Below are 22,654 nucleotides of genomic sequence, written 5' to 3' on the forward strand. Positions count from 1 at the left end.
CGTAAAATTGAGTTCACGAATTTAATATAACGAAGATATAAAGATTTTTTTTATTCATTTAACTATAGATTATTTTATATTTATTTTTTCTGGTAACAATAATTTATATATACATGTTAATAGTGTAAAAAGTTTTTACATATTTAACCAATAGGTAATAATAATGATAAGTATGACCTTTAAATTAAATAATTATTATAAAAGATAATATACTTACTCGATTTGTACATAAACAATAGAAAAACTCTTTATATTCTCAATACACAAACTATTTTCCCATCTTATAATTAAAATAATTTTTTTGGCAATTTATATAAAAAAAAAAGAATACAATTTCCTATTAACGATTAATTTATATAAAAAAAAAGAATACAAATTGATACTATTAATTATTTGTTTTGAGAAGTCCATAAATGTCTTGTTGTGGAAGCGTAAGGCATAGTCATAGGAAAATATAGCCGTTGGAGAACGGCGGCATCTCCGAACATTCAGTCACTGAATTCTTCTTCAATGGCTTCCATTTCCACCAAGAATGAGAATGAGGAACAAGAAGACGAAGGCAGAGTGCCAGTTATAACGGTGCTAAAGAACAGCGCAATCGTGAAGAACATCGTCATCATCATGGAGGACGATCAAACGGTCCTGATAGGGCGACACCCTCAATGCAACATCGTCCTCACGCACCCTAGCGTTAGCCGCTTCCACCTCAGGCTTCGCTCCAACCCCAATTCACGCGCTCTTTCCCTCGTTGATTTGGCTTCTGGTGCGATACTCGTTAAACCATTCTTTCTTTCAATCTTTACGCCTTTTTAACCTTTTTATTCTCTGTCGGGTAGTGCATGGCACGTGGGTGTGTGGCAGCAGGCTCCAGCCAGGGATCACTATGGAATTGAAGGAAGGTGACACCTTTACGGTTGGGGTTTCCACTAGGCTTTATCGACTCAGCTGGGTTCCTCTTACCCAAGTCCATGGGTTTCTGCCCCAACCACATGATCCAATAATCAAGGTACCATTTTTTTAATGGACAAAACATTTTTTTGTCCTTAATATATGTTGAAATTCAATTTTAGACTCTGGAAAAATATAGTCCTTAATTTTATTAAAAGTGATGTGGCCTTAACTTCCTCACTAATCCACGGTTTTTTTATTTTATTTTATTTTATCCATTGAAATCGAACTCAAACTTGTTATCTTTACAATAACTGATGCATCTTGTTTAATGACCTGAGTTAAACCCTATTAGGTGAATCATTTTTTTAGGGATTAAAACTGAATTTTAAGATAAGGGACTGAAAAGTAAAAACATGTTTTATCTTAACTTTTTAATGTTTATTTCGTTAATTTTGGGAATTACTTGGGGTGGTGAATTTTTGAGAACTGAGACAGCTTTAAAGGGATACAGATGTTCGGTAAATTGATGTCTACAAGCTTCAGGCGGGCTAGTTTGGTCTATTTATTCAGGGCATTTGTTTGTTAAATGTCAAGTAATTTTGACTTGAATGTTATCTATGATTTTTCTCTCCTTTGGTTTGGAATTCAGGATGAAAATGTGGAACTAACTGTGGAACAAGAGATTCCGATGGCTGAAGAAATTGTTTCTCTTTGTTGTGATGAAGAAAGGAAGAGCCATTCTGGTGATGAGGCATTTGGGGTTCTCAATGGAATTGAAACATCATCTTTTCTTGCAAACTCTGATGGTAAAAATAAACCGTGTGACTGTGAAATTAGTGTTCTATCTCCCCCTAATGTACAATCAGTTCAAGAACTTTGTAATACACACAACATTGAAGCTTGCCCTGAGGTGGAGATGCCTGGAGAAACTAATTTGTTTTGCACATTGACAGAATACTTGACGTACAACATATGTCTGCCAGTTGTGGAAGCAGTCCAGGGGACCAACATTCTGCAATTTCAGGCCCCACTTGATACTTTAACTGGACAACCAACTTCCTTAGTAGGACACTGGTCTAGTTTGCCAACAAATATTGATTCCCTATCTTTTGTTGTAAGGGATGTTGCGGCAGAGACTGTAATACCTACAGAATCTGAATTTGGATGCACACGTGGAGATAAAGACAATGACAAGGATGAAGATATTTTAACTAACGGAGCAGGAATTTTCAATTCTGAGAACATATGTTTGCTAGTTGACGAGGTTATTCCTGATTCTAAAATTCATCAAATCGAAGTTGTTGAAGAAGTTTCAGTGGAATCAGTACCTGATGGAGAAAAACAAGATGAATGCAAGGAAGGGTATAAACCAAATATGCAGGACCTGAATGCTAAATCTTGCTGTGAGGAAGGGTACTCATTGGATGAAATAGTTGAAGATAATGGAAACAAATGCATCGAAAACATAGATCCTGTAAATTTTGACGAAACAAGTTTAGCTGACAATGACAAGATTGAAGACATTTTAACAACGGAGTCGAGAATTATCAATTCTGAGAACACATGCTTGCTAGATGAGGAAGCTATTCCTATTACCGAATTTCAACTAAACAATGTTGTCAAAAAAGTTGCTATGGATTCAACAGTTGATGGAGAAAAAGAAGATAAATGTGGCAAGGAGTTGAAGTCAATGTTGCAGGCATCCCTGAATGCTAAATCATGTCATGAGAAAGGTAACTCGGTGGATGAAATAGCTGAAGATACTGGAAACAAGTGTGCAAGCAGCATCTCCTCCATGTCATTTCAAGTAGAATCACCAGATTCTTCAATGCCTCGGGAAGTTGTTTTCAGCATTAAAATTGAGAAACAGACCCCTCAATCTCTCACTGCTGTGACAGGATGCTATGGGAGGGAGATCCTTGAAAACCATGTAGAACCATTAGAGAAAAGTTCAATCTATGGCAATATTTGGTCAAAAAGGGTTAAGGCTGCTAGTGCTCCCAAAGTTCGAGCCAGAAAGAGTAGATTTATGAGCCCATCTAAGTTTGACACTGAAGTTAAAATGAGTAGGGTGAAGGGTGTCATGAATAAAATGCCAAAGGATCTTTCATCTGTTTTTGATGAGGAAGAAGAAATATCCACTTCAAATAAGGAAAACTTAAATACCTATCACTTGCGGTGTATGAGAAAGGAAGGTAAGCTAGAAGAAAGTAAACATTCCAAGTCAGCTGAAAGGTTAAGCTCCGTTTCAAACAAAGTGAACCAGACTCCAAAAGTAGCTCAAGAACAGAAGTCAGGAAGGAATCCTCTTGAATGTCGAAACAACTTGGCCCATGATCAAGATATGATGGAATTAAAAAAGACCAGCAGAGTGGTTGGGGTACCCTTCCAATCACTAATGAACTCTGGAGGCAATCATAAATCAGTGACTGCTTCTGCCACAAAAAACATTGATGGTGCCAGTATTTGTCGACAGATTTCTAACAACCACACTAAACCTTCTGTAAGTCAACATATATTCATATATCATTGTTATTGTAAATGACTCGAGTTCATTTAGCAGCATGCTTACACTTGTTCCATTTGTAGCATATTAGTAGAGATTCTAGAGAACAAAAGAGGAGCTGGGACATGGTTGTAGACACTGCTTCTCTTCTGAACAAGGAGTCAAGGAAAGCTTTGCAGCTTCTACAAGGTCTCCAGGGGACTCGTTTAATCGTTCCAAAATTAGGTAAATTTGTTTTAGATTATTATATGCCTTGTTTTCTACTTTGGATTGGAAGTGTTGTTGTTTTCGTCAGAAGCAAAAACTGGTCTTCACCCTAACACTCTGTAATATCAGTCGTAAGGGAACTAGGCAGTATGAAGCAACAACAATTTAGAATTTTCAGAAGAACTTCACAGGCCTCTTTGGCATTAGAATGGATTGAAGAATGCATGGAGAAAACAAGGTGGTGGATTCATATCCAAAGCTCAAGGGAGGAGTGCAGGCTGACAGCACCAACCCCTCCTGCTTCTCCTTATGGTCAATTTATTGAAGAGAGTTGGGCTTTTCCTGGTTCCAATAGCTCAAAGGAACGTGCTTCACCTAAAGTTGAAGATCACATCCTAGACTGTGCTCTTCAATATAGAAGCAAGAAGAATGTTGGACAACTTGTCCTCCTTAGTGATGACGTCACATTGAAAATAAAATCCATGGCAAAGGTATTTCCTTCTCTTAGATTATCATCTCGATTCTCTTGTCATGTCTCATTTTCCAAACTCATTGATGCTCTCTTTTACTATTGCAGGGGTTGCTATGTGAGACAGTGGAACAATTTCGGCAGAGTTTAGTGAACCCCTTCTCTAGTAGGTTCATGTGGCCAAAGAGCTCTCCTCGAGGACTGACTTGGTCTTGCCAAGATGATTTAGTTTTAAGGGAAAAATATTGTAAATTACCATCAAAGGCTGGTTTGAAGCTCATCCCTGAGCAGTTTTTGTACTTTCCATGATTTGATTATCAACTATAGTCTCATTTTCAGTTTTCAAACTTACTCTTATAAGCTCCAAACCTCTCCACTTTTGAAACTTACCCCGGACAATTTTGCCAACCTGGAAGAAAAACCATTAACGGATGATAATTGGGTGACATCTCGCATTTAACATATACATCTAACCAACTAAATTGAGACAAATAGACGTGATAACTGACTTGAATAACAGGAGTTTAATTAAGGTATGAGTTTTGTTTCCAAGGATTGATATCTTACGGAGAAAAGTGCCCTCTAATTCTATTTCTTATAGCTAATGAACTATTGTTTTATAATGATTTACATATCCAATTTTTTTTTTGTACAAGTAATATTGTCGTAAAACAAATGTTATTCGAACAATAAATCTTTATAATATTTTCACGTTCACTTTTTGTTTATTCTTTTCTATTTTATTATACATTTTCCTCTGTTATCTTTTTATCTTTCTGCTTAGGATTAAATTTGATGCAAAAAAAAAAAAATATTATATAGATACGGATATGCGATGACTTTCCTCGTCCCATGAGTTTTAAGCAACCGACCCCATGCATGTTGATTCAAAACAATTTCAGGCTACAAAATTGTAAGCCACTGAAGAAGTCATTGGTGTGTCATACAAGTACAAGACTGATTGACCGAGCTTGTACCGAAATGGTTTTCGAAAATAGAAGTGACAACTGTTCACAAAAAAAATATATCAAGATTAGACAGAATGTGTCAAAGATTCATGGCTGATGCTTCTCCAAAAATACAAAAACGGTATATTAGATTTAAGAAAATGTTGTTTTTAATTTCTAACTTTAATGATGACAAATGTCACTTTGTCTTTTCTATTTTATATTTAAAGATCTATCTCGGAAAACAAACATTTCATGTACAATTAAAAAATGTTTTTATAATTATAAATAATTAAAAAAAAAACTTATTTAGATAAACTTATTTAAAGCATTTTTACGAAGAAAAAAAAGTATTATAAGATTCTCTCATAAACTAAATTTAGCTTATACATCAATTAAAATTAGTTTTTGAGAAAGTTAAACAGAAGAACTTCTGTGAATTAACTTGGACATTTATTAATTTTAAATTATAAAGGAGACTTATTTTATTTTTCTTCTTATTTTCTTTCTCTTGCACGTGCTTATAAAAAAGTTTATCCTACCAAAACTAAAATAGAAACATAAAACTTTCCTTTCAACGTAAAGAAATGGGGAGCACATGACATTACCTGGCTTTACAAATTTGACAAACAAAAGGATTATTCGTTGACAGGGGAATAAAGAAAACATAGACATTATGTAGAGTAACATGTCACAACAGATTTTCAGAACTTGATTCACCGCCACCAAATTTAGGGGCATAATTAAAGGATCCTGACATGAGAAAAGAGAAAGAACCTTCTGAATCTTCAAATGGTGGTTGGGAGAATTCATTAAACCCACCAAAGTTACAGCCTTCGAAGTTCAAGGATGAGAAATAATTCATAGGATCATCAATATTACCTTTCACATCCATCGTGTTTTGCACTACATTTTCACTCGAAGGATTTGATCCAAAACAGAAGTTCATACTTGGAACCTTATTGTTGCTTTCTCTGTTCTGGAGATCAGGTGGCTCAGCCACTCCTTTGGTGTCATCCAAAGGAATAGCTGGTGTATGGCCTTGGAAAAGGGCAATGTGTCCGAAAAGCTTGTCTTTCCTTGAAAATGTTGTGCCACACGAACAGAGCCATTTATCCTTTCCACAGTGTTTTTCATGAGTTTTAAGGTCTGCCATCACTGAAAACTTCTTGGTGTTGCATCTGCTGCAAGTGTAGCTCTTGTCACAGTGTGTTCTTTTGTAGTGGTTTTTAACACACAAAATGGTTTTCAGTGGTTGGAATTTCTTGTGATCCTTGTTGCGCTTGCAGCCAGCATAGGGGCAGGAATACCTCTTGATGAGCTTTGGTTCAGACCCAGTTTCTTTGTGTGGTTTTGCAAGAGCTGCAGGAGTTTTGTACTCGTCACCATGGCCTCGCATGTGCATTCGCAGATTCGCATCCCTCTTGAATCCCTTCCCACACATGGTACAAAAATGTGTGTGAGGTGCAAGGATTTCTTCTTTTTCTAATTGTAAAATCTCGTAGGAACCAGGAGGAAGATGCTCTCCCTCGTCCATATCTTCTTCATCTTTTGGTTCATGTTCTTCCATGTTGTAGTTTTGTTCAATTTCACAATTATTTGGAAGTATATCATTCTGAGTGGACTGATCAAGCAGTTTAGTTCCACTATTATTTTGTGGCCTAACACCACTACCTGTGTCTGATCCAAAAGGGAGGTTAATCCCATGAAGCTGGTCAAGCTGTCCAACCAAGGGATTTGTGTTTGTGAGGGTGTGCCTAACAGAAGGGAGAAGACTACCAGCAGTAGAGATCAATTGAACAATAATCGATGTAAGATCAGCTGTGACGAGCTGCTGTTCCTGAGTCACTAGTTCATGAGGCTGTCCAAAAGGTTGGCATTTTTTATTAACAATTAAATGCACTAGATCACGGAGCTGATGAATCTTTTCTTCAAGGAAGGAAAGGTTATTCAACATCACACTTGGATTCCAATCTTGGAGTTTACTGGTATGTGATGAGTCACTCAGATGACAATTTTCTTGGTCAGGGATCTCAATATCTTTGTTAGGTTCACCTGGAAGCACAGATTGGGTTGGAGGAGAGGGTAGGTTGTATTCTTTGAAAGGTGTTTCAGTCCTGACCCCATAGAAAGAGGAAGGATCTGAGGGAAAAATTGTTTGTAATTCATTCACAAGGGAGGTTAAGGAAGAGGACCTTGTGCTGTTGTTAGCACATAAGCTTCCTTTTGGATCCATTTGAGGAATCAAAATCCCTGTCAATCAAAGGTATCTATGTGAAGAACAGGTGATTTACATCAAATCATTTAAAAGTATCAACATCATTCAACATAGATGTCCTTGCAAATACAAACACACATACCACAAAATCGACAATTGGTATCAGATTCATGAAATCAAAATCACTCTAGCAAATGAATCAACTTTTTAAGGTAATATGGTCAATTAACTAGTAAAATCTAAGGCTTCAATCAGCCAATACGCACACAGTAATTTCAACTCTCAAGACCAAGCTAGCTACTTTTCTCTTCAGGTATCTTCAGATCCAAAATACCAAATTAAAAATCTCCCTTTTCAACAAATACTTAAATCACCGGACAATCAGAAAAAAACAAAACCCTTCCCCCATCACCCTTCAGCTCTTCTATATGAAGCTGCATATTCCAATACCCCATTTGTAGATAATCAATAATCAAATCTCTTAAAGAAGCAGTTTTGACAGTTACAAACTCAAAAACCTCTCCACCCTTTCACTCTCACCTCTTGTTCTTCCCAATCATTAACTACCCCAATTTCCAACATATCAAAATTCGTAGCAACTAAACACCAATTCAGATTTTGACCCCTTAAAAGGGGTTAAAAAAATGATGCAATTCAGAGAAAACCCATCAAAAGATTGAAGGTGCCAATATTAAAAAAATCCAAAAAAAAAAGTTTAGAGAAAAGATGCATGCTTTCTGAAAACAAACCCTAAAAATCGAAATATGAACAGAAATCGAAAGAGTAAAGAACTTACAGTGACAGATTCAAAGGTGTAACAGGGCAAATGCTCCACTAGAGAGGAGAAGAAAAAAGAAAAAGAAAAAAAAAATAGCGAGGAGGAAGAGAACATGGGAGGTGAAGTGAAAGCTTAAATAAGCAATATCTCAGTTACCAAGAAGCTTAACTCTGTTCCTTCCTTCCTTCCTTTGGTGTTGCACAGCAGAAGCATATTTGGTCAACCCCACTGTTACTACCGTCCATTTGGTGGGTCAATGTTGCTCGGGGCCCACACTGGATGTGGTGGGGGCACTTCTTATCACCTCGTTTGCATCCCTCAATCACAGCCGTTGCTGCTTTTTTATCAGATCGACTACGAGATCCAACGGTCCCCACACAAGACAACATTTTTTTTTCTTTTTTAAGATAAGAAAAATTACAAAGATGGTCGCAATAAGAATTGAACCTAGGTCCTCATACTTCTAACTACCTCAACTCCTTTCCACCCAACCAGGCTAACCCTAATGGTCACCCACACAAGACAACTAATTACATGTTTTCTTCTATAACCATGATCCAGAAATGACGCTAAAATTCATTTTAAAACAATTAATAGTTAATTTATTTTCATTCATCACCAAATTGACGTGAATTCAAACATGTTCGGTCCAAATAGAGCTTGTTTTGTTTCATTATTTGAATAGTCGCAAATGTTAAATCTTATTATGTATACTTATAATAGCAACATTAGTCATTATTTTTTATGAATATCATAGCATATGATTATTAATATATTTGAATGTACATGCATGCACACATGAAACTTTGACTTGACCTTAAAAATGAAAGCGTGTGTAAAGTGATTGAGCTGGTGGAGGTAGGTTCTGTAGTGGCGATTGTAGTGAGTTTCCCAGGAACCTACACTCCATACAAATATGGCTTTGTTGCTCCTTTTCATGTACAAAGCCTTTTAACTTCATATCTACGTCACCTATTCATGCTTCCAACCAAGACACCAAAACTATAATTAAGATTAAATATATATGATTTCATCCTTAAAAAATCATTTTCTCCAATTTAATTTGGAAAAAAATATCAAATAATGGTGTGTTTATTTGTCGTTTTTGGTAATTCTGTTCTATTTCAAAAGATCCTTAATGTCTATATTAATGAAATATTATTATGTAATTTTTTTTTATACTTCATTAAGTGATCTAAAACTATTATGATTCGATTAATTTTTACGTGAAATGTAATTGATCATTTTCAATTATTTTATAAATTGATAAATAAATAAATATATAATATAAAAATCGATTGATATTATGGAGCATAATAGTCCAGACTCTACTTATATTTCCGTTATCACAACTTAGAACCCAAATATGAAATTAAGGTTTGTTTCACTAAATTTATACATGAAGCCATCCTCCAATAACGAGAACTTTGCATTTGTATATAATAATTGAGACTAGTTGATGGTGTCAAATCCATATTTCTTTAGTCATAATATTCTCATTAAAAATACATTAAGACATTATTAATTAAAACATAAAAGGGGTGTTCCTAAAACTAATCTTTTGAATTGCTACAGTTAATATTTGGACATTATTCATTGAATCTGTTGTTCCACCTGATGGGAAGTCACCACTTTGTGAAAGATATGTTTTTGTCTTCTTCATGCATGTTAAAGTTGTTCATCTCCATTATTATGTAAACAATGAATACGCGTGTCTTGATTCACAAAAGCCAATATCCAATCATTTTATCAGAAAGAGGGAGGATAGAGATAGGATTCGAAGAGTGAAAGTGCTGGAACTGTTGGCATGAGGTGAGAACCAAGAATAAATCCTCTTATATTGAATTTTAACCTTATCATATGAAAATAGTGTTTTTCTTTTTAACAAGTTTTTATAAATTGTAATGAAATGAAACCTCATTTTTTAAATATCTATCAACAGAACACAAGACCTTAAAGTAAAAATTCTAAAGGACATGAAAGAAGTATAATTGTATCTTTTATTTTATATGTGAAGAAAGGAACAACAATGACACAAAAGTGAAGTGAGAAATTATATTTGTATAATAAATTTTACAACTAAAAGGGAGAAAAAGAGAAAAGAGTGAAGAGAGAGAAGTTTGAAATGAAATAAATGATAAAGTGAAAAGAAGATAAACACAAGATAATGTTACATGACTTGCTGTATATGTATCATAACTCAAGTAAATTTATTGTTTATTGTAAAATATTTATGTTTTAGTTTTTCTTTTCCTTTTAGCAAGTAAAATCATAATCTAAATTTTTACACTGTGTTTCATTGTGAGGAGAGAAATGAGTGAAATAGAGTGGAGAGAAATAAAAGAGAGACATAGATAAAAAAAATAGAATAAAAGAAAGATTATTTGGCTTGTAAGAAATAGAAGAGAAATAATATTGTAAAGTTGTTTAATTCGAATGGATGAATAGGAAAGAAATTATAATTAATAATAAAATTACAATATTACCCTTCTATCAAATTCTTACACATTTTATCTAAATAAACATATGCTTATTTTAAATAAATATATATTAAATAAAGACATTTTTTCTTATATTTAATAAAAAAATTTATAATATTACCCTTTTGTTATTTATTATAAAATTATTATTTATTTGATTAAACAATATTTATTCGAATAAAATTATTTTATTCGAAAAAACAACGCACTTCTAGCCTAGGAATGAAAATAATTAGAAATAAATGTGGAAAAATGAAAAGAGGAGAGAAATAAATAAGTAGAGTAAAAAGAAAAAATACAAAATAATTTTTTAAAAAATGAATTTTTATTAATTATTTATTTATCTAATCAATTAAATAAAAAATATATAATTAAATAAATAATATTATGAAATAAAATAAATAACTAATTAAAAATAAAATTAATTATATAATTGTAAAAAGCTTCATTCGAATAAAAAACTTCTTATTCGAAAAAAAGTTTTCATATTTGAATAAAAGGTTTCACTATTCGAATAAAAACTTTAGTTATTCAATTAAAATTTTTGGTTATTCAAATAAATTACACAACACGCATTTCTCTTTGCTATTTCTTCTCAATTTTGTGACGAAATTTTACAGACATAGGACTTATGTATGTAAATTTATCGTATAACAAAATTCATACTTACCAAACAAATAAACTTATTTCTTATCAATTATTTCTTCTCTTTCGTTGCTATTTCTTGGGTTGTTTCAGCAGTATCAAACACATCATTAGTGGTTGAAGGACAAAGTGGAGGCCCAGCACGGCCGTCAATGATTCAAAATATGATATAAGCAATGACGAAATGAAAAAAATGATGAAAGGAATCACTTTAACAAGGCACAAAAATGACAGTTTATAAAATAAAGAAGAAGAAAAAAGGACGCATTTTGACACGTGAGTAAAGGCACTTTCAAGTTTCAACTACATTTCCCACCACTAGTATGCCTCAGCTAGTAACTACACCAATAGAGTCAAAATTCCTTCCAACACAACTAAGTTATTGAAAACTATTTATTTAACTATGCCATGTTTCATAGTGTGCCACTCATTTCTTCTCCGTTGATTTGATGACAGTAGCTCCTTTGGTTGCTTCAACAAGTTCCTTCAAAGAATCTCTCCTAGGCCGGGCAACCTTGTTGTTAGGATCAAATAGTAGGACTTCTTCAAATGCCTTCAAAGCAGACTTGTACTCTTTTTTACTCTCATAAGCATCTCCGAGATTGTTCCAAGCTGTCACATAGCCTGGTTGAAGCTTCACAGCTGTCTCAAACTGAGCAATTCCTTTGTCAACTTTGCCGTCGCGGACATAGCTCACACCAAGAGCGTTGTAAACCTATTGATGATGGATATGGATGATGTGGTCATTACCACCAAAGTTGTTAACAAGTCATATCAAAATAAAGAATATTAGTAAGTAGTACCACACTTTCTAACACACTCTTTACTATTAATACAAATTTATTAAAAACTACAAAATCATGAGTGAAGGCTCATTAAATAACGTGACGAATTTACATAATTTTGTGTTTTTTTTTAATAAATTTTAGTAAATAATAAACAGTATGTTTTAAAGAACTAAAGAATGTGCTATACTAGTATTTATTTATTAGAATATGCCAATAGTGGTAGAATTGTATTAAGTGTACACCTCAACCGCACAAAGGTGTTACCACTCTCCTATTTTTAAAGAATTCAAAATTCAACATATTACATATATAATTTATTTTGTTAGCAATCAAACAAGTCATCTAACCTGGGCAAGATCTGGATTATCCCCATCCCATTTCTCAATTGCTTGAAGCAAGAACTTGGTAGCAGCAGGGTAAAATTTCCTGCGCAGCATCACTGCACCAAGTTCAAAAAGCTCGGTTGCACCAGCATCGCCACTTCTTACTTGCTCCTGAGGCAATGGAAGAAAATGAGTTGGTACAAAGGAACATAAACAACTAGTAGTTCTAAGTGGCTTGAGCTGGTGTATAATCTTTATGAAGGTACGGGTACGGGTACCAAACCAGGAAAAAAAAATTCATACAACTAACATAAAATTCAGGGTCTAATACTATATTTCAAGGAGTTTAATGCCATATATCTTGCTCAAGAGAAACATCTAATAATCTGAAGGACCAAAAGGAAGATGCATAGGCTCTTACCTGCAATTCTTTGGCAGATAGGTCAAGTTCTCTGCGGACAAGAACTTGGCGAATCACAAAGTAAGTCCCAGTCCCTAGCAAACTCAATAGCAATAACAAGTATATTAGTTGGATGCTTAAATCAAACAACTCTCCAACCTCATATATCTCATTTATCTTCATTGAGCTGCTTGCATATGAAACATCAGGAGAAATCACTGATATAGTTTGTCCAAACAAGAATGCCGAAACCCATTTGGATGATCTGCCCCCATCTTCAAGATCTTTGGTTGTAAAGTCATTCACTGAAAATCCAGCAAGACTAAATTAAAAGAGCAATGTCTCAAGTGACTGTTGCAATTTTAAAACAAAATTGAAGATTAGGAATTAGTTGATGTTTGCCCAAATTGAAGTACAACACATTGGCTCAGAATTAACAAGGTACACAAATTTTTCATTGATTTGACTCAATCAGCAATTTTTATTTTTTTTATTATTTAGAAAGACTCAATTGACAATTTGAATATTAACAATAACCAATACAATTAAATCTAAGGGAAATTATCAGATTTTTTTGCCACCTAGAGCTGCCAAATTGAGTTTAATTCATTCCAATTGTTTGGTCCATTCTGTAGTTGGAACCCTTCCACATCGACTAAAGGTGGTTTGAACCTCTTACACAGCAAAAAAATATAATTAAACAGGTAGTCTAAAGTCTAAATTTACTTTTATGACTGACTCAAGTATTTTTCTTATTTTCAATCCAAATTTTTGTTTATCATTTTATATTGGAAAAAATCCAAGTCCCACATCGACTAATGATAAAGTCAACAAAGTGTATATAAGAAGGAAACAATTCTTACCTTATAAGTTGATATTGTAAGGTTGAGTAAGACTATTAACCCATTTTCTTAAGATTTTTGTAAGTTTGAGATAAGCTTTGATCAACTTTCTAAGATGGTATTAGAGCAATCTAAATCCACTTTAAGTCTCCTAGAGTCCTATCCCACTAATTTTAAGATATTTATAATAAGATTGAATTAAAATCCAATCCACTTATTAATGATCAAGGATAGACGTGACTTAAGTTTTTGCCAATATTTTGGTACGGAAAAACATGCTAAGAATAAGAAAAGTAATAACAGAGAATAGGGAATTACTCATAGATTGTTTGTTGACAAGGGAATTAAGGAATCCTGTTGGCTTTTCCTTTTGAAACTTCTGTCTTCGTCCACAATGGAAGAAAAAATTAGTATCCAGAACTTAAGGTGTGAACAAAAGGCATGAATAATGAGAATGCTTCAAGGTTAAACTGATACTGGTATTTAGAATGAAACACTAAACAAGACCTAGTGCTGATATTTGTCAGCTAAATAGAAGAGAAATCAATGCATCAATTAAGACTGTAAGAAACAATGCAATGGTCATACTTTTAAGTGAACACAAGATTCATTATATCACTAGTGATAATAAAATGCTTAATTTTATTTTAGAACATGAAAAATCTAATCAACCTGCAGCACAATCCTGCTTTTCATTGCGTCAAGGTTATCTCCATGTCGTATGGATCCTGTCTGCTGAATTCCCGAGGCTTTTATTTTTCTGTATTTAGCGCTCCAAGTTAACAATTATCCATTAATTATACCATACTAAACCACCAGAAACAAGAGCCTCTAAGAGGGTAACAAAACTGAATGTCTTGAATACGAATATGTAACCAACTACAAATCTAGGAATTCATTTCTCACCACACTCCCACATAACCACTCAATTAAAACATAAGACATGCTAGCAACACACTCTATCTAACACATTCTCAACTATTAGCTGAAATTTGTTAGAAATCACAAAATTGTGTGGTCCCACTCCTTATTAGTAGAGGGCAACATGTAACATGGAAAAAGGAAACTTGGCAGTCGCCAATTATACAGTTACCAAATTCAGCACTCTCTTAAACAACATTAGCCACAAACACTAACAATATTTAAATGAAGCACCCCATTAAACCACGATACTCAAGCTCCAATCTTTTTCAACCAAGAAGCCAAAATGGTGGAAAATAAAGAGAGAATTACTTTACAGAGCATGTGTAACGAGGAGGAGCTGAGGATTGGGAAGTAGCGAATTTGGAAGGGAATTGGTTGCAGATGAGGGTGAAGGGAAGTGATTCATTGATGGGTTTGGTGGAAAATTTAGATGGGAAGAGAATGGAAAGAGAGGGAGGGGAGGAGGAAGGGAGAAGAAGAAAGTGGGTGAAAATGGAACCACCCATCTTCGCTTCTGCTTCTGCTTCTGCTAGAGTTTGGGTTATCCTGCTCCAGCAAGAATGCCACCTAGGACGGGAACATCATTGTTACATTACCCTCTTCATTTATCCTTACTATTTGTTATGTGACTTATGTTAATATTATACCACTACTATATTCATATAAGTCCCCGTGTTTAAATATAAAAATAAGTGAATTTAATGTCTTAAAAATATTTAATACAATCTTTTTAATATTTATTATGCAAAGAATTATAATTATTTTAATAATTATTTTTAAGAATAGCTTTTCAAAAATTCTGCACTGCTAATATGTTATTTTTAATTACTATTACTACTATACATCATTAATAACAATTATGTTGTGTTTAACCATGTGTATAAATTATATTAAATCAAAACACTGCTTTTTTTTTTAGTATAAATTTTGGTATCGCTATTTTTTTTAACTTGACAAGAAATTTAAAGTACAAGAATATAACAATTTTTTTACAATGTTTTTTTATTTTTATTTTTATGTTATTTATATCATATTTCACTCTTCTTCTCATTATTAAATAAAGAATATCGTTAACTAGTATCTTAAAATAGTTAGAAATAAAAAGTAAGATCATTTTCCGTACATTTATACATATAAAAAAGATGTTTGTTTTATGTGTACATATTTTTTAAATTATTTTATCTCTGTAATTATCATAAACTACTCATACTTTCTAATTACATATTATCAACTATTATTTGTTACTTCTATTATCTCATCTTTTTTATTTTTTAGTAATTATAAAGTCACAAAGTATTTTTTTCCCCTAATGAAAATTATAGAAGTTGCAAGTGTTATACTTTTAGGGAAAAAAATTCTATTTACATTCCTTAAACAAACACTAATTAGCATTTTATGAACTAGTAGGACAAGATATATACCTTTTCTGTTTCTTTTAATTATCAATTTTTAAGAAAATATTATTTATTTATTTATCATTTTCAATATTCAATCCAATATTAATTATTATTTTTTTCAATTATATTCTTATGTTTACCTAACTTTTAATGAATTGCATTTTTTAAAATGAAAATGAAAAATAATATAAAATGAAACTTCAAAAAGTTATTTTTATGACAAACATGAAAATGATTACATTTCATAATTTGTGTATAAAAACTTAAATAAAAATTATTATAGTGTCGATTATGAAAATAAAATCCTAATTTTTTGTAATAAGAAAACCCTAATTTTGAAACAATATGAACAGAAATAAATAATAGGTACAGAATTGTAAGTTTTGTTAAAAAATAGAGTGAAAAGAGGGTCGAAATCGAAGATAGAGAAAATGTTAGAAGAGTGAAGAGACGTTGGTACGGTGGTTGGACTTGGAAGCTCCGTCGGGTTTCGATGAACTCGAGGAAATCCCTCTTTACTTAACACTCAGCAAAAATAACACACATTCTCATTTCTCATTCCTCATTCCTCATTCCATTCAACCATGGCACACCTTCTCCAAACTCCCTTCATTTCCTCCTCCTCCTCCCCCGCGCTCCGCCGCGCCCCCACTCTCCGCCGCAAAGCCACCGCCCCGCTCGTCGTTCGGGCCAAGATCCGGGAGATTTTCATGCCGGCGCTCAGCTCCACCATGACAGAGGGCAAAATCGTCTCCTGGACCAAATCCGAGGGTGACAAGCTCTCCAAGGGCGACAGCGTCGTCGTCGTCGAGTCCGACAAGGCCGACATGGACGTCGAGACCTTCTACGACGGCTACCTCGCCGCCATCGTTGTCGAGGAGGGCGGAGTCGCCGCCGTCGGATCCCCCATCGCCTTCCTCGCCGAGTCCGAGGACGAGATTCCTCAGGCCAAGTCCAAAGCCTCCTCATCCTCTTCCGCGTCCGCACCTGCTCCTGCACCTGCACCTGCACCTGCACCGGCGCCGGTGGAATCTCAACCGGAGAAGGTTGCGGCGCCAGTCTCGACGGCGGCTGCGGCTGCTCCGGTGGTTGCGTCCAGTCATCCTGCTTCGGAGGGAGGGAAGAGGATTGTGGCGTCGCCTTATGCGAAGAAGCTCGCCAAGGAGTTGAAGGTGGTTTATAGTTAGTTACAAATTCGTTAAACAGTTATGAATCAGTTAAATACTTAATTAATTTTTCCATAGACACTTCTTCCATAGGTTAAAAATTTAAATTAATCAAACTTCTTCCTTGAGTTAAAAATAACTTATGCAGCTCAACATTTGCCATTTAGAGAAGTTCAAATGCACGAGTTTGTATGAGCCTTTATGGGTAAAGCTACAAGTGTTTTCTAGAGTCTCTCTCAAGGAAAATATAACTCTTTATTTTTAGTAGAGAACTTCTCGGAAGAATTCATTTTTTCTTCTTATTTCTTTCTTCTATTAGTTGAAGTGAATTTTAACTTATAAGAGAAGTTTAATTTGTTTTACCTTTTTATATTCTTCTTTTATAAGGACTTGTGAAGAAGTTTATGTAAACAAGGTTTTAGTTACATTTTGTCACGTACGTGTAGGCTATTTGTTAGAGTTTTTCACCTTCTATCACATCCACATTTTCTGATTCCTTCAATTCTCTCCGTTTGTTTGGGTTCTTGCATGTTTTCCTACAGGTGGAGTTGGGGAGGATTGTGGGGACTGGACCGATGGGGAGGATTGTGGCTAAAGATGTTGAGGCATTTGCAGCTGCAGGTAATGTTGCAGCAGCGGCGGCACCAGGGAAGAGTGCAGTGCCTGCTGGGGTGGACTTGGGATCTGTAGTGCCTTTCACCACAATGCAAAATGCTGTGAGTAGAAACATGGTGGAGAGTTTGGCAGTTCCCACTTTCAGAGTTGGTTACACCATCACCACAGATGCACTTGATGCCTTGTACAAAAAGGTGAGCTTTGAATACACAATCCAATTTGGATGTGCAATATATCCTAGGTTGTTGTTTTCAGTTACCGTACTTATCGACTAAATCATGGGTTTTCAATGTTTGTTTTCTGTGTGTTGTTGATGTTGCAATGTTGTTAGAGACTAGGGAGGTCGTCGTGCCATGATTATAGATCCTTTGTGTTTGTTTTTTGGAATGTTCTAAATGTTTTCCAACTATGTTTCCTGGTTCTGCATTTTGGAGAAAGCTCGGTGCCTTTGGAGATTAACATTCATCTAAAAAAAAGAAGAAAAACAGGAGTTCACATACTTTGTAGTTTGTGTATAGCACTAAATGTGAATATTTGATCACAAAGTCAATAGCATATGATTGTGATTATGATTAATGCTAGATGAATATCACATTGGTTCTTTTGATATTTTGGTAAACATTGTGTCTAACATGGGAGGGCACTTTATCCAATTCATGTATTCCATACTATGTTTAGTTGGGATGACATTCTTGGTCCTTGTAATGATAGGAGTTTGTTCACTGACAGCCAATTTGGAAGGAGAGGATTCAGAATCTTCATAGAACACAAAAGGGATTAAAATAGGCTGGGAAATAAATTTATTCTCAAAAGTGATAAAGTGTACTTAATGAAATTTTGAGCTAAATAAAAAAGAAAAATACTAGCCACGTATGATTTTATGTTTTTCATAGAGTTGTTATTTGAGCCTGCTGCTGGCAGTTTATGTAGTTTGATATCTTCAGTTTTCAAATTATTTGTACGAGTACACTGGATTTCTAGTTTCATGCCCAAACTGTTTATATAATATGTGTCTATTGATTGATTCTATTTTATAAAATTTCAGATCAAGTTAAAGGGAGTTACAATGACAGCATTGCTTGCCAAGGCTACTGCACTTGCGCTGATTAGACACCCTGTTATGAACTCTAGTTGTAGAGATGGTAATAGCTTTACATATAATAGCAGCATCAATGTTGCAGTTGCTGTGGCTACAGACGGTGGACTGATTACACCAGTGCTTCAAGATGCTGATAAGGTTTTTAATTCTTTACTTTGAGCAGATTCTAATTTCCCTCCTACTAAAAGATGGTTCTTAATTGTAAAAAGGTACATTTGTTCTACATTGTAGATTGATGTATATTCATTGTCAAGAAAGTGGAAGGAGTTGGTTGATAAGGCCCGTGCCAAGCAGCTCCAACCTCATGAATACAGCACTGGTACAGCAATTAGATATTTAAATTTTATTGGTTTTGTTTTGTATCTTAATGAATTTTCCAATTTATTGTAGAATCCTTAAGTTTATAGGCAGGGACTAGGCATAATGATAGTTGACTTTACATTAATGTCATCAGAAGTCTATCACCACTTAGGAGATTTTTTTGTCCAAAAGAAAAGCATAGCTCAGAGCTCTAAAAAATGAATGACAATAGTGGAGTTCAAGGTCATGATTTTTGTGGGTGAATGTGTCTAAACTCTAAAGTTAATTCCGGTCTGAAAATTGGATTGGGATGCGTTGATGGATTATCTCCTACTTAGTTTTGTTCTTTGGCTGGATTGCAACTGTGAAATCAATGAATATGACGCTAACTTAATACATCAGTCATAGATTAGTTTTAGGCATGGAATGTGATAATATAGGCATACAATGTAATTTGTGGAACATCAGGACTGATGTTAGTATTTTGCAGCCTTTTTCATAAACCCATTTTAAATTATTAGAGCTGAGCTTTGATAATCAACATATTATTGAAGAATAAGGTTATAACTATATAACAAAGAAAACCTGTTTAAGTGGGGCTTGTCCGAGTGCTTGTCGAAATTCTTTTTCTGAGTGAGAGGCAAAGTGATATATGATACCAGAAAATTTGTGCAGATTAGTTTTCTGGGGGATTCTGATGTTCCAAAGTTGTATATTTTAAGATTTACAATTGTAAAGTGTGATTAAGGTTCCAAGAATAAATTGGGTTTGAAAGACTGAGGCACTGAGCAGGAGGGTTAATGTGGCTCCAAATATGACTTAGAGTTGTTAATTATGGGAGAGAAGAGGATTTCTGTTCTATTATCAGGCCACAATGGGGGCTTTTCTGAGCATAAGACTAAGGATGAAAAAAGTTCAATGAAGAGAGAATGTGAAGTCAAGTGATGTTGTGATCATCATTATTCAACAACAATGTGTTATCAGTAACAAGTTGGAGAGAATAAAAAAAATACGATTTAAAAACAATAACAACAACAATCAAAGCCTTATCCCACAAGTTTGGTCGGCCATTTGGAGGATATATAAATTGAAGCCTTCAAACTAATCAAAGACCAAAGTTTTAGTAAAGTAATTCGGCACAAGGTCTTAATGGTATGTCATATTGTTTTCTTAGTTCTCCTTTTACCAATTTTAATTGCACTATCTTTCATTTGATCCACTCTACTACTCACTAGAGCCTCCATTGATCTTCTTCTCATATAACCTAATCACTTAGGTGAGCTTTGGTCATCTTCTCAATAGATGTTACTCCATGTCCAAGTCTGAGTTTTCTTTTCTTGTATGACTACCTGATCCACCACAGCTCTATCTTCTTCACTTATTTTTTGCTTGCATTAGTACCAAATTTGATCAAAGATACCTAAACTCAGTTTTTCTCACCAATCTTAAATATCAGTTCTGACTTGACTTGAGTATAAGATACATATTTATAGATTTTGGGAGTTTTTTCGCCCATTAATCAGACATTACATTGCTGTATTTGAATGTTACACCTTCAATCCGTATTTGTGGCCTTTGGAATCTCAAATTCAGTTTAAGAATAAGGTTTTTCAGCCAATCAATTAAAATTGGATTTCTATGATATTGAGTTTAAGAATAGAGGCCATACTTTCTCTTATTATTCTGTGATATTCCTTGCTATTCAATGGACCCACAGGAACTCGTGTTGCTGTTGGTGCCTTGGTGGCCCATCTTGTGTGGGCTATAAAGGGTTGACTAGTTCAGTTCTGCCTGATATATTTGCTTTATTGATCCTGTCATGGGGATCTCTTGGAGAAGCAGGATACAGAACTATGACATTTGCCTAAAGAAACTATGTCGTTATGGTTGAACTCTGACATCCAATTGGACCAAATTAAGGTCTCTGATTCTGATATTTGCTCACTTATTGCTTTTATTTTTTATAGGTACTTTCACTCTTTCGAATCTGGGAATGTTTGGCGTTGATCGCTTTGATGCTATTCTGCCACCTGGAACTGTTAGTGTTTTTGCTTGTGTTCAAATATTGCAATAGATTGACTATTAGTTCCAATTATAGAATGGTGATGAGCAACATGAATGTGATCTTTCTCTGGATTTATTTTTGTAGGGAGCAATAATGGCTGTTGGAGCATCGCAGCCAACTGTTGTGGCTACCAAGGATGGTCGCATTGGCATGAAGAACCAAATGCAGGTATATGAGTCCACTCGAGGCATTTGTATTTCTAAGAGTATGACTTATTTATTGTTAGAGAAACGTAAATCTAGTTCCAGACTTCTGTTTCCTATAATCGAAAAAATGCAAATTTGCAGGTCAATGTTACAGCAGATCATCGAGTAATCTATGGTGCCGATGTAGCTTCATTCTTGCAAACCCTGTCAAAGATTATTGAGGACCCCAAAGATCTTACTTTCTAGTCTCATTTTCCTAACAAAATGAAAAAAAGAAAAAAAAGATCCTTCTCTGGGTAATGATTCCTCTTATCAGGTTGCGGGATTATTAATCGTCGACAAGCAGAAATTGAGGAGCCAATTGCTATTCACTCGGGATTTTGCAAAGAACAGAAGAGTTTTTATTAGGAAAAGCTGAACTATAGTTTCTTAAAATGACATTTTCATTCGAATATACCATTTACATTTTTATTTAATGTTGCCAGATTTTTTTTTCTTCGTTTTTCGGGATGTTCATTGTTGTCTAATAATGTCCATTATTTGTGTAAGCATAAGCTTATTTTTGGATTATAAATCTTGAAAAGTGAAACCCAAAGGAATGAACATCGACTATGTTATGGAACCACGAAAGGTTATTGATGAAGAAAATTGCTTCTGCAATGTGGTTGTCATAACATTTTGATTTGATAGCAATGACTGTAATAAAAGATCTGGTTGCACTAATTAGGGGGAAACTCCGCATTGTTTCAATATTGAACATTTTTCAATGGAAAAATAAACATAATTGAGTTACTTGTCCAGAGAAAATTTTGCAGGTTAGTAGTAAAATGCCAAGAGTAAATATACATTCAATAGGTTACTTAAAAAAGGTAGTTTCTACCATACATTTAAAATTTGAATCGTTTAGGTACCTTCTTCAATGTGTTCAATAAAATAAATACATGTTAATTAATAATGTCATATCAACTTTTTAAATATATTTTTTTATTTATTTATTTCATTTTAGTTTTTTTTTTATATACATTATCTATCTTTAACTCTATCAATTATTCTTTTTAGACAAAAAATAATTACCAGTTATTATTATTCCTTATCAATTTATCAAAGAGTGTGGTATTTTAAATTTGGTGCATTCACGGTGGAAGAAAATTGGAGGATGCAACTTATGCATTCATTTAAAGATGGTTAAAGGTGTGGATCGTCAACTTCTCTTACATATATGTGTCTAGTTTCACAACCACTTAAAATTGCCATCTATATTATTTTCGATTTTAAAAACTTTTGTATATAAATTGCTCGAAGTTATTTAATTTTGCTAAAAACAAAATTATCCCATCGAATTTGTTAACTCGGTCACAAGTTTTTTTTTTTTATTAATAAATTTTATTACTTTTGGGTCTGATTTGCTTAAGTAGAAAATCTTAAAACAACCCAATTGTCTTGTTAAT

At 34.1% G+C, this 22,654-nt stretch overlaps 4 protein-coding genes across 7 annotated transcripts; 2 read left to right on the forward strand and 2 right to left on the reverse strand.

The window, feature by feature from the left end:
- Window positions 1-417: 417 nt before the first annotated feature.
- LOC109807352 (uncharacterized) lies at window positions 418-4,695 on the forward strand. 2 transcript variants are annotated; one of them, XM_020369877.3, is made up of 7 exons: window positions 418-763; window positions 837-1,006; window positions 1,541-1,697; window positions 1,845-3,394; window positions 3,481-3,622; window positions 3,734-4,095; window positions 4,182-4,695. In XM_020369877.3, exons 1-7 carry the CDS (start codon window positions 511-513, stop codon window positions 4,380-4,382), a joined length of 2,835 nt encoding a protein of 944 aa, XP_020225466.1. In that variant the 5' UTR covers window positions 418-510; the 3' UTR covers window positions 4,383-4,695. The 2 variants fall into 2 exon arrangements, with proteins under 2 accessions (XP_020225466.1, XP_020225463.1); XM_020369874.3 differs by having other exon boundaries at window positions 1,541-3,394.
- An 873-nt stretch (window positions 4,696-5,568) lies between these two features.
- Window positions 5,569-8,220, reverse strand: STOP1 (C2H2 and C2HC zinc fingers superfamily protein). The gene is made up of 2 exons (XM_020384792.3): window positions 8,035-8,220; window positions 5,569-7,273 (listed from the first exon to the last, which is right to left on the reverse strand). The coding sequence occupies exon 2, from the start codon at window positions 7,254-7,256 to the stop codon at window positions 5,712-5,714; it is 1,545 nt and encodes a 514-aa protein (XP_020240381.2). The 5' UTR covers window positions 7,257-7,273; window positions 8,035-8,220; the 3' UTR covers window positions 5,569-5,711.
- A 3,106-nt stretch (window positions 8,221-11,326) lies between these two features.
- Window positions 11,327-15,026, reverse strand: LOC109795375 (Tetratricopeptide repeat (TPR)-like superfamily protein). Of its 3 annotated transcripts, XM_020354850.3 has the most exons (6): window positions 14,728-15,024; window positions 14,167-14,254; window positions 13,813-13,873; window positions 12,674-12,957; window positions 12,277-12,423; window positions 11,327-11,856 (listed from the first exon to the last, which is right to left on the reverse strand). In XM_020354850.3, the coding sequence occupies exons 1-6, from the start codon at window positions 14,922-14,924 to the stop codon at window positions 11,569-11,571; spliced, it is 1,065 nt and encodes a 354-aa protein (XP_020210439.1). In that variant the 5' UTR covers window positions 14,925-15,024; the 3' UTR covers window positions 11,327-11,568. The 3 variants fall into 3 exon arrangements, with proteins under 3 accessions (XP_020210439.1, XP_020210440.1, XP_020210441.1); XM_020354851.3 differs by lacking the exon at window positions 14,167-14,254 and having other exon boundaries at window positions 13,813-13,877; window positions 14,728-15,026; XM_020354852.3 differs by lacking the exon at window positions 14,728-15,024 and having other exon boundaries at window positions 13,813-13,877; window positions 14,167-14,228.
- A 1,170-nt stretch (window positions 15,027-16,196) lies between these two features.
- Window positions 16,197-21,929, forward strand: EMB3003 (2-oxoacid dehydrogenases acyltransferase family protein). The gene is made up of 7 exons (XM_020352315.3): window positions 16,197-16,987; window positions 17,524-17,790; window positions 18,642-18,833; window positions 18,927-19,014; window positions 20,963-21,033; window positions 21,145-21,228; window positions 21,348-21,929. Exons 1-7 carry the CDS (start codon window positions 16,400-16,402, stop codon window positions 21,450-21,452), a joined length of 1,395 nt encoding a protein of 464 aa, XP_020207904.1. The 5' UTR covers window positions 16,197-16,399; the 3' UTR covers window positions 21,453-21,929.
- Window positions 21,930-22,654: the final 725 nt, after the last annotated feature.

Source organism: Cajanus cajan, chromosome 7 (genome assembly GCF_000230855.2).
Source record: "Cajanus cajan strain Asha chromosome 7, NIPB_CcT2T_4, whole genome shotgun sequence".
NCBI classification, from domain to species: domain Eukaryota; kingdom Viridiplantae; phylum Streptophyta; class Magnoliopsida; order Fabales; family Fabaceae; genus Cajanus; species Cajanus cajan.

Bases quoted from the DNA above. Each gene is read 5' to 3' on its own strand.
- LOC109807352 (XM_020369874.3), top strand. From the start codon at position 511: ATGGCTTCCATTTCCACCAAGAATGAGAATGAGGAACAAGAAGACGAA. The intron at 1,007-1,540 runs GTACCATTTTTT...TTTGGAATTCAG, and splicing joins CACATGATCCAATAATCAAG to GATGAAAATGTGGAACTAAC. The intron at 4,096-4,181 runs GTATTTCCTTCT...TTACTATTGCAG, and splicing joins AAATAAAATCCATGGCAAAG to GGGTTGCTATGTGAGACAGT.
- STOP1 (XM_020384792.3), bottom strand. From the start codon at position 7,256: ATGGATCCAAAAGGAAGCTTATGTGCTAACAACAGCACAAGGTCCTCT.
- LOC109795375 (XM_020354850.3), bottom strand. From the start codon at position 14,924: ATGGGTGGTTCCATTTTCACCCACTTTCTTCTTCTCCCTTCCTCCTCC. The intron at 14,255-14,727 runs GTAATTCTCTCT...CGCTAAATACAG, and splicing joins CGTTACACATGCTCTGTAAA to AAAAATAAAAGCCTCGGGAA. The intron at 13,874-14,166 runs GTTGATTAGATT...GGACGAAGACAG, and splicing joins AAAGCAGGATTGTGCTGCAG to AAGTTTCAAAAGGAAAAGCC.
- EMB3003 (XM_020352315.3), top strand. From the start codon at position 16,400: ATGGCACACCTTCTCCAAACTCCCTTCATTTCCTCCTCCTCCTCCCCC. The intron at 16,988-17,523 runs GTGGTTTATAGT...GTTTTCCTACAG, and splicing joins AGCTCGCCAAGGAGTTGAAG to GTGGAGTTGGGGAGGATTGT. The intron at 17,791-18,641 runs GTGAGCTTTGAA...ATAAAATTTCAG, and splicing joins TTGATGCCTTGTACAAAAAG to ATCAAGTTAAAGGGAGTTAC.